Genomic DNA, 14,249 nt, shown 5'->3' on the forward strand with positions numbered 1-14,249 from the left:
TAATGTATTTTGCTAGGGTGGGATTTGAGTAATCAGAGTGCTGAAAGAATTTTTTAAAATACAGCATGAAATGTGGGATATTTGTCATTAAAGTTCTGCAATGGCAACATACTTTGTATTGCAAGTAACCATGTTTTTATGCGGGAAAACAAATCTGAATCTTTGTGCTCTTCTTCTAGGAGAGACCTGATTTTTATTAGTTAAAGCTTTTAGCTGCACAGTTTCACAGAAGAATAAGTATACCTCTCTATGAATTTTAAGTTTACCATTTGAACTTTCTTTTCTTCTAGGTTTTGAAACGACCAGAATATTTTGGGAAGTTTGGTAAAATACATAAAGTTGTCATTAATAACAGCACATCATATGCAGGCTCACAGGTAAGTCAGAGGTTTTTGTAATTTTTTTACTTTAATTCCTTTAGAGAATGCATGTGTGCAGAGTGATTCTAGGGCTCCCTATTTCAGATTAAGCAATAGGTAAGAGTGTAAAAAGAAAAAAAGACCTTGCAAGAATCAAACTACCATTAAGTTACTGAGGCATTTTCCAACCAGGCTTTTGAAGCTTGCAACATAGAAAGATTGAAAATTCGGAGACAGGATGAGAAACTTCAAAGTAGCAATATAGCATTTTGTCACTAATCTGCATTTTGGGGATAAAGTGTCTTTTAAGTATTTTTAGAACATTAATGCAACATACTGATGGATATCCTCTCTTCATTCTTTATGCATCACAAATGAGTTTTCATGGCTACTACCTTTTTTGTCAGTTTCTTGTTAAAAACATCAAGCCCTTGATATACCAATTTAAGTGATGGGCTAGAAAGGTGGCTTAATGATCAGATCTGTTTGGGGAAAGAAAAACAAGTAAATAGTGTGTGTTTTCTTCCTAGGGTCCAAGTGCCAGTGCATATGTAACCTACATCCGGTCAGAAGATGCCCTCAGAGCCATACAGTGCGTCAATAACGTGGTGGTAGACGGCAGAACACTTAAGGTGGGAACATTTAAATGCTCTTGCATATGTGTTCTAGAACATTAATATCAGGGATTGCCATACAATTTTGTTTGTGTTGGCTTTTGACTTCTTTTCCTGGTATTAATCTCAAAATAGAAGTTCAGTGAGCGTCCAGCTGGCAGTGTTTTGGTGGGTTAGCAGATAACTTCTTGAAACAAAGTTTGAGGCAAACATATGGACCTCCTGTCCGTGCTCATGGTGGCTTTTTTGTTGTATAGTATAATAGTACAGTGTGAAAACCCACTGTTTGCTTTTATAGAATGTTTCTGTAGTCTGCACACCACACCTCTCAAAAGCTCCCTGGGAAATCAAAGGTTTTTTTCCTTTTGGTGTCTGTGTAAACAGGTCTTCGGGCTGATTTGGCCAAATTGGTGGCTATACCAAATCTAGTTACTATTCATTTCCTGACCCTGCTTACATGTCTCCTTATGATTATGCAAATATTTACTGAGGCTCTTACGTAGGCATTTATTTAGATTAGGATGCATTTTTATTTTCATCCAATTATCTAATCCTCAGGAATATATATGTTTCTTACAACATGGACTTTTTATTCCATCTGCATCAAAAATGCATTATGGTGGAATTTCAAATATTGAGGTAATTTTTTAGATATAACTTTATCTTATATGGCTAAAAGCATTCTTAACCTCCAGTATTTTTTTTTCCTTCAGGCATCATTAGGTACAACAAAATATTGCAGTTATTTTCTAAAAAATATGCAGTGTCCAAAACCAGACTGCATGTATCTACATGAGCTAGGTGATGAAGCAGCCAGTTTCACAAAAGAAGAAATGCAGGTAAGTATAGTGAATGGGAAACGCATGAAACGTGCCACATATGTCATACTATTTATGATTTAGTGTAATATGTGTCATGTGTTGCTGAATGTTATGGCAGTGATGAATTTTGAAATCCAAAAGGTGATTAACCAGGATATTGCAAAGAACAGTTAGCTCTAGTATTTTCATTGTATGCTGTTCTTAAAGTCTGAGAAGTCCCAGTGAGTGTTCATAAGGCAAAAAGATGGAGATAAACTCTTAGCCTGGAATTCAGACAACCTGAGCTAACTACTTTCCCTTTTTTCATACTAAAGGTAGTGTCATTTTTGATCTCTGTGAATGAAGTTAGTTAAGATCTGGGTTTTATTGTAAAATTGGTGTGTGGACAGTTATCATGGATTGACTGTTGTGCTGTGACTGACCATGCTGTCTGAAGCCCAATAACCCTCCTAGCGTGTGAAGCATTTAGAAACCATTTACAAATAAAATGTTGAGGGTTACTACGATAGCACATAAAAAATGATGCTGGGATTTTTTTTTTACTATCTCGACATCAAAATGCTTATTGTCTAGAGTAGGGAGCCAAGTAAATGGATAGCTTTACTGTCTCTAATGTAGTACATTTGGAGCAGACCATTTCTGGTCTGTCTCCATCCTTCTACATGAGGTGTGGTAAAGCTGTTAAACTCAAGTATGCCAACTTTGCATCCATGCTGTCATTTTTGCATGTGGTCTGTTCCTGAGCAGAGTGTCCCCACCCTTAGTGCCAGCACAATTTTTGTTCTAGTAGAATTTTCTTTATATGTTAGGCTGATGTAAGCTGGAGAATAAAGAAGAATGTCCATACCTATTAAATACTTCCCACAAATTATTTCTGAGGATTTCAGCAGATAATGGCAGTAGAAGGAAAAATTCAAGACAAACTAGGCCACCTTCCCTGTATGTTTTCCTGTATTTCTCCCACCACCTAGATCTGTTAGGTATGCATGTTTGGGAGTATGTTCCCATCTAGTCTTTTTAGTTTTTTATAGCCCTGTCGGCCATGAATTTTTTTCATATATTTTGAACCTGTGGATACTGCCAACTCTTTAGTCCCTTGTGGCAGCAAGCCCCAGAAGTTCACTAGCTGTTTTGTAAAGTGCTTTCTTTTGCCTGTGTTGAACTGGGAACTAGTTCGTTTTGTCGACTTTCCGTTAACCTTAGCTTCATAGTGCTTGCTGAAAGCAAAACCCCTTATTCACCTGATTCATTGCCTTTCTGATATGGCAGAACTTGATCTAGTCTCTCCCAGTTTTCTCTCCAAATCATAGTTTCTGGTCTTTTAAAATTTTAAAGCAGTTGCTCCATTTCTGCAGTGTCTATTGCCCTTCTCTATATTTTCTAGCTGTGTCTTCCTTGAGATGGAGAGCTCAGATGCATGATGTGGGGGAAGCCAAGTGTAATTTATCAGTTTTCAATGTGTTGTATGTAGTGTGATACATGATTTTTTTCCTTTTGTTTTAGTTTATTTGAAGTGGCCTTCTTAGTGATGCCCAGCACATCTTTTGTGGCTAGTGCATAATCAACTAACAGTTTCAGAGCTCTGTTGGCAGTAACCTCAGCATCTTTTTTTTCTGGACTGTAGCAGCTAGTTCAGAGATCAGGAGTGGGTTACTATGGTTTAAGCTGCTTTTCCCTTCTTGTGTCACCTGACATGTCCTTGGTGAAGCTTCTTTGCCACCATTTGCTTATTTACTGATTTCGCTGGGTTTCCTTTGAAGCTCCTCATTATCAACGTGGCAGTTTATTACCCAAAAATCTTGATATTGTCAGCAGAGAACTTGCTTTTAAGTCCTTTCTCATGCATGCTGATGGTGTTGCATAGAACTGATGCCAGTCATCAGTCCTCATTGCTTGCTTCTGCCCCCTAAGAGTTATACTTGGAACCATCTTCAATTCAGTCTTTCTATGTTGCTCTCTTCCATGGCAGATTAATAAATAGCTGATGTGAAACCTTATCAAAAATGTCTTCTTTCAAAGTTTTGTGGAGCTTCTCTATTTATGTTTACTGACTCTGTGCATGTTAGTGAATCAGGGTTTCCCTTTATAAAAGATACTTAGATTCAATCCCAGTGGTTTGTGTTTATCCATGAACTTCTATTTTTAAAAATTATTGTTATTGTTATTATTATCATCTTGTAATCTTTGGAAGGATGGAGGTTTACTTAGCAGCCTGTAGTTCACAGAGTCTTTTCTACAGCCCTTTTTGTAGAAGTCAGTGGCAAACTGTCAATCCTGTTGATTGTTGATATCAATTTTAGCTAGCAGGCCTGACTGCTAGTTAAAACTGATAGGCTATGTACCTTGGTCAGGATTTCATTTTCATGTGTGAGTTTCTTCAGAAGTCTTGAGTGGATTTTACATCATCTTGGTGACTTACATGACTCTTCCTTCCCTGTTCCTTGTTATATTGCTTAAACTTTTATTGAATTTCATATTGCTTTCTTAAGAGTAATTGGAAATTATATACCTGCTAAGTACATTGTTCTTTTGGTGTGCCAGCCTTTCTGCGTTTGTGTGTCAGTGAATTTCCAGATCCATTTAATGAGATTGAATGTTCATTGTTTCAGACTTTGACTCTGTATTTTTTGAAAAAAACTGACAATGGATGATTTGTATTCTTGGTTAAATAATTAATAGATCTAAACATAGTGATAAAAAGAATTGGTAGAACTCCAGAAAGTCTAGGAAAGTGAAGTTGGGAATATTAGGTGGGTTGGAAATGCCAAGTTTGGCCTCTGGGTTGTGTGCTATAAATAAAATACAATTACTACAAGCTTCTATATAGGATTTTAATCTTGTTTCTTTCTTGCATTTGTGTGGCAAATAAATGAACATAAGACTGACCACTGATGTACCTGGCTGTGATATTCAGTCTTTAGTCACTGAAGCAAATTGAGAGATCCAGAGAGGTTGCTTCTTACTCATCTGCTTAAGATTTGCAGATTGTTAATTGTGCAAATCTGTGCATCAGCTTAGTTGCTACAGTCATAGTGGATGGTGAAAGAAGCATTTCCAGGTGCAGAATATCTCAAGGTTTGCATTTAGGTGAGCCATACTGTAGAACCACACTTTTTCCTACTTTAGGGAGCAGCTTGGGTGTAGACACTGACCAAGTGGGTAAGATGATGCATACACCAGATGTTTCAATCCTTCTTAAGGGGTTTGTAAGTTGACTACATAAGGACATATTCAGGATCAGTCAGTAATGGAGAATTGGAGGATTAAGTAGCAAAAGAATGGACTCATTGATAGGGTTTGACCTGAAGTATTCCAGTGAGATACGCAGTTGGCCTTCTACAGGCATCCATAAGGGAATGTAGTTTAAAAAAAACCAAGTTATATTTTTCTTTTAGGTTGTAAAATTTTTCTAGGGTACGTGCACACTGACTGTACATTAATTCCATTCTTGTTCCAGCAAAATAGTAAGGATTTAATTAATGTTAAAGAGAATTAAATTTTATATGTACAGGTAGTGCGAGAGCTTCTTAATCAATACTGAAGATGATAAATTTGATGTTTCAGACTTAAGGTTCAGAAGACCTGACCATAAATCTTGGCACTTGTTTCCTTTGCTAGAGGGCATCTTCTAGTATCTGGAAAGGGTAGAGAAAAGCTACTGACAATTACAAATTCACTGTTTTATTTTGTATCTTGATTCAACTCATAATAAAACTTAACTTGCAAATAGTAATTCTTAGGTTGGAATGTTGTAGCAATGTATGAAAATCATGAACGCTCATATTGAATTTCAGATGTTACTCTAAGTGTTGGGGGTAGGAGTAGATTTTGCTGGTTTTGTTTTTTGTATTAAGCCACAGAATGTTATCTGCAAGCTAGACTGAAAAACACTCTTTTCCTTCACTTGCCATATTCTAGTACTCTGGAGTTGAATTGGACCTCCACAATTTCTGAAAGCAAGGAATTGTTCTCAATGGATTCAATTAGCTGAAAAAGTATTTCAATATTTCAGTTACAAAAAAGAATGATTTATCAGTTATTGCTTAGAATATGCTGTTTGTCATGTCATACACCTCTACTGTTTTATTAAGCTAATATAAAATTGCTTTCATTTCAAAAGAACTTTTTGTTTCCAAGGAACTCTTTGTTCCTTCCCATCTTCTGAAAAGCTTAGTATGGTTGGAATATGAAATGCAGACTGCCTTGGAAATGTCACTGTTTGTGATTTTTATGGTATATTTGTGAAGCTCTTGATTAGAACTGAGGAGCAAGTTCTAATAAGGTTGTCAGTGCTTTTCTCATTTAGAAGTCTCAAAAAAATAAAAATAGTACAAATAGGTGATTTTTAGGCAAGATTTAGAGCTGTTGAGGTTACATCTGTGCTGAGAGTGAGAAGGAATGTTTTGAGTTTGGCAGGAGTGAGCTGATAAGTTGTAAAGGCTAAAATAGTAAGCTTTGGGACATATATATGGGCATATTATATATATTTTAAAATTATAACTATAAACTTATATATTATACCAGTATTCATTCATTGTGAGTTTCTCTTTCCTTAGGCGGGTAAGCACCAGGAATATGAACAGAAACTACTGCAAGAATTATACAAACTAAACCCCAACTTTCTCCAATTATCTACGGGTACAGTTGACAAGAACAAGAACAAAGTGACAGCACTGCAGAGGTACGATGCGTAAGTACTGGTGCTGGACTGCCTGGTTATTCTCTCTGGTTATTCCAAAGGAAGCTTTTATTCCTATTTCATGCCCCAAATTGCCTCCTGTTTGTAGTACCTACTACATGATAAAATCTGATAGGTGTTCTCTGGAGAGACATATTGTTTAGGAGTGATATTCTCCAATTTAGAATGTTCCCTCTGAAGCTGCCCCACATTCCTCCCCTTGCCATGCCCTGTACCAGGCAGGAGAGGAGAATTGGAGGCACAGAAGGTAAAAATCAGAACAATTTACTGGAAACAGCAGTGAGATAAGAAAACAGTAACAGCAACAGTACAAATGACAGCGGGTACAAGAAAGAGTCCAATGATTCACAAGTGATTGCTCACCCCACAGAAGCCCCCAGCAGTACTGACACGACCTCTGCTAGGCCATGCTGACCCAGAAGAAAGCCCTTCTCCAGAAAATTACTTAAGGTCGTGTGGAATTGTCCTAGCCATGCCCATTCCTGGCCACTGCAAAAATTAACCTTGTGCTGGCCAGAACCAGGACACATGCACCACTTTGTTCTACAACAGAGCGTGTATCTTCAGAAAGAAATGTGTTTTGCATTTGGATCGGTAGTTCAGAACAAGGTATTCTGAAAGAAGACCTTTGTGGTTTATATTTGTAAAACCAAATGCATTTTTTAAAGACCAGATGTGTACTTTCTTGGTATGATTGGTGTCATTGTGAATGCAGTCTGTATTTTTATAACTAAGCTATCTTATAAGCTTAATATTTCTTTTGCATCATGATTTATAGTGTAGTCTGTATATTTTTGACTATGTTGTAACTGCAGATATAACTTGTTATGCCTTGCTAAAATAACATTCTGTTGATGTAGTTTGTTCAGTAAGTTATGAAAAGATAACTGTCTATATGAGCATGTAGTCACACAAAGATAAATGAAAGTCTGAGGTTACCAGTCCTTAATTATTCATTCAAATGTCATATGTAAGATAAAGAAAAAAAACTGTTGACAATTTTTCCACTCCTTTTTGTAGGAGTTTGATAAAGGAGATGGGCAGAGCAGAAGGTGAAAGTTAGATTGCACTTCATATGAACCTTGACCTTGTATTTAGGGTTTTTGTTGTGTGCCAGTTCATGGACTACTGTGTTTTTCAGACAATAGTTTGCCAGTGGCAGCATCACTGCACAGCCCTCTAAGCAAGACAGTTGGTACTGTATCTAAAATACTGTCAATGGGTCTTGAGTGAGCAGAACACAATTCTGAGAACTGGTATTCCAGCTGGTATACTGGGACTATTTTCTTTCTTTTAATTTCTGGAGGCAGTTTCATATGCACTTTGACTGCAAGTGGTCAGGGCTCCAGAGGGATCTTTTTCCTTAAGGACAGAGCTGCTCCCTGTTTCTCAGGCACTGGTTCAATATTGACTTCAAAGGTAAAGTGCAGCAAGCAAAACAAATACACCACTTCTTGAACTTGGGTATTGATGATTTCAAGTTTGAAATCTGAACTAATTTTAATTTGAAACCTGATTAGATCCCAGCAAAATAAATTATACCAGTGTGGGAAGAATGCACTATCTGAAACTGCAGCAAACTTTTATGCCTTTAGGCAGCAATTAGGAGTTGGAGCTTGGCCAGTCTGTGATGCTAACATTTAGCACTTACAGAGAAAATGGCATGTTACTTTAAAGGCAGCAAGTGGTAATTTCTGGAGGTAATTTCTCTTGTCAGTTGAACAGCATAATCACAGCTTGGACTCTGTTCTTTGCTAATGCTTAGGTACCACCTTTAGGGTTGCAAAGTGAATTTCCTGCAGCTGGGATTTGGACATGTTTTGTCGTTGCTTTTGCACTGGTGAATGAATGCACATTGTTCTTTCACAGTGTCTACCCAATTGGCTTCTTGTAGGATTGTTTTTGTAGGATTCATTGATAGGATATTCATATTTCTAGCAGTTTGTCACAACCTCTGACAACTGCAAACTGGTTCTTGTGTTTCTGGGGTGCAGAATTTCTGTTTCATAACAGAATGGAACAGAAGTTGAGCTCTAAGTAGTAGATACTTAATTAGAAACATCCAGTAGTAGAAAAGAGTTTGTTAAACTTTTAAGTGTTTTTCTAAAATTGTTTTAATATGAAAGGTCCTGCTTGCAGACCTTTTCTTCCTGTTGAAGACAACTGTTAAAATCCCCTAGGGCCACTCTGTGTACTCATCTCCTGCTATGTTACTTGATAGTTGTGGTGACTCTGTTCTCTTAAAATTGGAGATGTACTCCACATTTAAGACAGATCAAGCTTTTTTTATTTCCTTGATGACATTTTTCTGAAGAGCTGAAATGAGTGTTTTCTTATGCTACAGGAACAACCAACTATTAAGCACATACTGATCTTTTAGAGAACAGCCCTGCAGAGACATGCAGCCTGAACTTAACTAAAACAAAAAAACCCCACACACAAAACCCCCCACCTCAAAATACACACTAATTTGTTTCTCTTTCCCTTTTTCCTTGGATGCAAAACTGACTTTTAACTGGCATTTTAAAGTTTGTTTTGGTGTAGAGATGGCTTTGCACTGTAGTGAACATAAATTTGGTTATTTGAAATAAATGGATTGACAATTTTCATAATCCAGATTTCAATTCATTTTTGTACAATGACACTATTAAATGACAGATATGCTGCTGCTGTCTCTTCATTCCCTGATGTTCTGTATCTGATCAACTCATTAGCTCTAACTTAGTCCAGATGTGAGCAAAGCCAAGATGAGATCTGTAGATCAGGTCAAGGTACTCATCTGTGTACATATTGTATATGTAGCTGAGAACAGATGGATACAGAATAGCAAATCTTAAAATACTGAGATTTGAGAGGAGCTACTAATTTTATCTGAGTAGAAAGCATTTGTGTTGCTATAAGCAGTTAGTGAAATTTCCAGATTCTGACTGTGAAATTAGTAAGTTGACCTAAAAATGTAAAGTGTTGGACCATGTAATAGAAATATACCAACGTAGGAGTGCATCAGGAAGGGCATAGATATTAAAATATTTTTTGGTGAAAGCTGCTTTATTAAGAAGACAGGACTTGGACACTAAAACCAGCTCCTCATAGAAGCAAATGGAAAGCTACAGGTAACGTAGAAGAACTTGAGAACACAAAAGAAGATATTTTATAATAAGATTGCAGGGTTGACAGACAACACTGTATTTGAATCCATTTGGTTGTAGACTATATTCCATTTTGCTTAAATTTGTACAGAATGTAACTATTTACAGCAAAAATTTGGACTTTGAGTCCTCTCTTGAACTTTTTTCAGTTCTAATGGGCACTCTCAAATGTAATTTAATATTACTTTATAAAAGGGAATTAATTATGGTTTTAAACTAGAAATTAAGGAAGCAGTAACTTGATCTCTTGGTCTGTTAGTAAAGCTGTGGACTCCTCTGTAGGTGTGAAACATAAAACTTCATCTGTTATGGCCAGGTGTGATAGGACCTGGAATATAAAACATATATTAAAAAAAAGTATGACTTAGCTCATGACTTACAGAACTTAAAAATAGTTATGGGCTAAAGCAAGTAATTCTGAATGAGGTATACAGAGGTCTGGACACTTGAACTATTGATGGCATTTTTCATTTTTATTTACATTTTTTCCTCTTCCTCAAACGGGCAAGTTTGGACTTTGGGATTGGCAAAGCAGCTATCTATTCAGGAAAGAAAACAGAATTCCCTCTGGTTTTCTCTCTACCCTATCCCACTAATTTTTTATGTCATCACCTTTTAAAATCTGAAAAATAATAACCAGATAAATCTATTCTTATGGATTGTCTGGCACAAAGATTTATTTCCCCAGTGTTTACAATTTTTAAAACACTTTCTTCATAACTTGAACTCTTCTATTTTTTTTTTTATTTTACTCTTGCCTTTTTCCAGACCCAACAGTAATAACAAAGATGCCTGGCCATCATTACAGAGTTCAAGTAAATCGGCCAACGGTTTAACAATGGAACACAGGAAAACGCCTCCTATATTAGAAAATGGCACAGACCCAGAACACATGACTCCAGATGGTGCAGACTCAGATTTCGGGTAATTGTGCTGCCTTTTGTACTTCAGACAGCTTGCTTTCTCTCTCACTGATTGGTGTGGAGGGAATGATTCTTCAGTCTCTCTGGTTGGAGAGCTGGATACAAATCCTGATCAGGTCACAAAAAAACTGGGCTTAGTATAGCCCGTGTTAAAAAGTCTGATTGGCACACTGTGCAGGAGAACCCTAACACGAAGTTAGTGACAATACAGGTAATGGCTGAGGGGAGCAGAATGCCCAGGGGATCATCAGCTTGTACAGCTGCACAGTCCCAGTCTGAGCTGAGTCCTTCCTTTTTTTCCATACAGAGGCTTCCACAAAAATAATATGCCATTTGCTGTACATTAGGAAGTTTGTCACTTGGAAAAGCTTCAGTAGAGGGAAGTTAAATGTTAGGGCTAAAATACCTAATTTCCTTCCAGTGATGTGTTCCAGAAACACAACACAGAGGAAAGGGCTCCCCAATTACCACTCAGAGGGACAACAGGGCAGCAGGTTGAACTGAGGCTTCTTTGTGTAGAGGAAGTAATTCATCTGCTTACAATCATCTCTTATTGCCAGCCAATTTTTTTTTCATGTCCTTCTTGAGTAGAACTGGTGTCCTCTTCTACCTTATGCATCACTAGTAGTTACAGTCCTAGTCTGTAGTCATGCTGGTTTGTTTTTTATGGACCCCTTTAGGGTCCATAATAAACATTAGGCTCATTGAGAGGTTGGGTGGGAAAAAAGCAAGGTAAACCCTAATATTTCAAACAGTGGTGCTGCTGATTAGGTAGCCAGTCTTCATTTTAAATCAATATTGAACCAATGCATTAAAATGGAGAGCGTTGTTGGAAGTGGTACCTTCTTGTTAGGCTAAATAGCAGTCCCCTTGAGGAGCAGAGAGCCTTGGAATTGCATCTCAGTAGTCATGTGCATTTATTTTTTTTTCCTGAAAATAATGTATTTAATGTAAATAAAAATATTGTAGTCAATAGATAATGAGCCTTATTCATTCCTGAGGACTAGAAGTCTGTCTTGCAAATAAAAGCTCCTTAGGCAGGTTCAAGTATAATAGACATTTTCATCATTTAGATTGTCAGTAAAAGTTGTCTTACTCATAGCTTTTTAAAGTGCAGTATGGTGAATGTTAGCACTGCAGGAAAGGAATTTGACTGGAATATCAGCTCTTCAATCAGAGTTGATTGTGTAATGAAGAGTCTACAGCAGATTTCTGTACTATAGCAATTTAGAAATTACTAACCAAAAGCAGTGTGTTTCAATTGGAAGAGCTTTATTCATGCTGTTGGATCACCAAGCAGAGAGGATTTGTAAATCTTCACTGGAGTAGCGCAGTTATTTATACTTTATAGTCATAAGTATTTCAGCTTAATTTATCTGTTTGAGATACTGACTCAATCAGTTGTCTTTTTTTCACAAAAAAAGGTGTTGATGATTACTCTTACAGTGTCTTTTAGAGTGGAGAATTCTGCTGAGTTTCGATTACTCATTTTGGCGTGAGGGGAAAAATTACAAGTAGAAGAAATCTTACAAATAGTTGACCTTGCTATAAGGCTGTATGCAGTAATTAAAGTTAGCAGCACCAAAGGCTGTTTGAAAACAAGGTGTGTCTAGAATCTGAAGTCTGCACCCAGTTAAAAGAAATTGTTACATACATTTTTCAACATCACGGCTGTAATTTGACTTGTATCAGGTTGTGGCCTCTTAGTGGAACTGAAATTCATGTTCTTACTTCTGATGCTTGTTTGTAGAATCTTTGTATTGGCCTGTGGAGCCTGATGCTTGTGCATCTTTTCTCATGGGTAGATAAAAATGAGAGTACCTTGAAGTTGCAAAGCATAGATTTTAGTGTGAACTTCAATAACACCATTTCATTAGTGCGGTATTGAGATTTATTGAGGCAACTCACAGATGCCTGTTAGAATCTTGAATCCTGAGATGTGCCATTTCAGCCAAGTCACAATAATTTGTAGTGAATGGCTTTCTGAGGTGGTTTTCTGCTGTATCTTATATTATCCTTATTTTTGGCAGGTTTTTATGCTATGTTTTTTCCCCTTCTGTCATCTCAGACCTCAGTCTTAAAGGCTGGTGGAAAGCTTAACTTGCCACCAAGACTAAATTGTTACTTTAATGTTTTATCTGTCCCAGATTTATTTAGGAATTGTATGGAAACTGAAAACTTGTGTGTTTGGAAAATAGATCTTTTCCAGTTTCTTTACAGTAGTATCGTAGCTGGAACTGACTGTTACAAAATACTGTCATCATATAAACTTCTAGGGTTTTGTATGGCATAGAGCTGCTATGGACATGTTCAAAACTTTAATTTTGTTCCTTAAGGCAGTCAACAAGCAGAATGGAGAGTGATGAAAAGAAGTACTACAGTAAATGATAAGTTATTGGAATGCTTATGATTAAAAAAGCAGTCTCAAAAAATAAGTGCACTTTTTACCTTCTTGATCCCTGCTTTTTAATTTTTGTTGTAATTTTAAGGCTTTTCTTCCACTACAAAAGCAAATGTTTATTTTTCATGTTAAATACTTGAGTCTCTTACTGTCTTTTTCCCTCCCACTTTTGCAGCCCTATCGATAAACCTTCAGATTCCCTCAGTATAGGAAATGGTGACAGCTCTCAGCAGGTAAGACACAAAGATAAGTGCTCTGAAAGTAAGTGGGCGTGAGGACTCAATGCAACTTGCCAGTTGGAGAAGCGTGTGTTCTCTGAAGCGTCTCATAATTGGCCATTGGAATAGGCTGTCCTGGGAGGTGATGGAGTCTCTGTCTCTGGAGGTGTTTAAGAAAAGACATATGTGGCACTTAGTGCCGTGATCTAGTTGACAAGGTGGTGTTTAGTCATAGGTTGGACTCAATGAATTTAGAGGTCTTTTTGCACTCTAGTTTATTTTGTGATGATTTTAAACAAAATTTAAAAATGCTGTTGCTAAGTTGATTTTTTTGTTTGACCTTGTGCTGAGATATATATTAGCAAACCTAATTGTGGCCAGGAGTTTTGAGGAAACTTCATCTGAGTTAGTGAAGAATATTTTTATACATCAACTCACGTTCTAATTTTTCTCTTTCTCTCTTGCTTGTAGATAACAAACAGTGACACACCTTCACCACCACCTGGTTTAACAAAACCCAATCCAGTTATACCCATCAGTTCATCTAATCACAGTGCACGGTCTCCTTTTGAAGGGGCTGTAACAGAATCACAGTCACTCTTCTCTGACAACTTCCGGCACCCAAACCCCATCCCCAGTGGGCTTCCTCCATTCCCCAGCTCTCCACAGACTTCGAGTGACTGGCCCACAGCACCAGAACCACAGAGCCTCTTCACATCAGGTACATCCACAGCTTACATGGCTGCGTGCTGCTTGCTCTTGCAGCTGCTTAAAACTTGCAGAGTTGTGCAGAGCTTAAAACTGTAGAACCTGAAACTCTAGGACTTGTTCTTATGCTGTGTTTTCCCTCCTTACAAATGGTTAAATTTGTCACTTAACTGCAGATGAATTGCAGTGACCTAAGGATTTCTTCTTAAAGAAATTTTGCAGAGCTTTCAAGCTGCATGGCTAAATTATCAGAGTGCTTACTTTAGTTTTTCTTAGCAACATGCATAGGATGTGACATGTATGCTTTAATATTTAGTGTTACAGATTTTTATTGAGAGTGGGGAAAATACATGGTAT

The 14,249-nt window shown here is 37.2% G+C and overlaps 1 protein-coding gene across 4 annotated transcripts in view; it reads left to right on the forward strand.

Moving 5' to 3' along the window:
- CNOT4 (CCR4-NOT transcription complex subunit 4) overlaps window positions 1-14,249 on the forward strand; it is a 76,253-nt gene that overhangs the window by 43,349 nt on the left and 18,655 nt on the right. For 2 of the 4 annotated variants that reach the window (XM_064702167.1, XM_064702168.1), the window contains exons 4-10: window positions 291-377; window positions 890-991; window positions 1,687-1,812; window positions 6,351-6,475; window positions 10,411-10,566; window positions 13,142-13,199; window positions 13,656-13,905. In XM_064702167.1, coding sequence (XP_064558237.1) covers window positions 291-377; window positions 890-991; window positions 1,687-1,812; window positions 6,351-6,475; window positions 10,411-10,566; window positions 13,142-13,199; window positions 13,656-13,905 — 904 coding nt within the window. The remainder of the gene's footprint in view (window positions 1-290; window positions 378-889; window positions 992-1,686; window positions 1,813-6,350; window positions 6,476-10,410; window positions 10,567-13,141; window positions 13,200-13,655; window positions 13,906-14,249) is intronic. The other 2 variants (XM_064702166.1, XM_064702169.1) reach the window with 1 other exon arrangement.

The sequence above is a fragment of the Zonotrichia leucophrys genome, chromosome 1A (genome assembly GCF_028769735.1).
Source record: "Zonotrichia leucophrys gambelii isolate GWCS_2022_RI chromosome 1A, RI_Zleu_2.0, whole genome shotgun sequence".
In the NCBI taxonomy this organism is placed as follows: Eukaryota; Metazoa; Chordata; class Aves; order Passeriformes; family Passerellidae; genus Zonotrichia; species Zonotrichia leucophrys.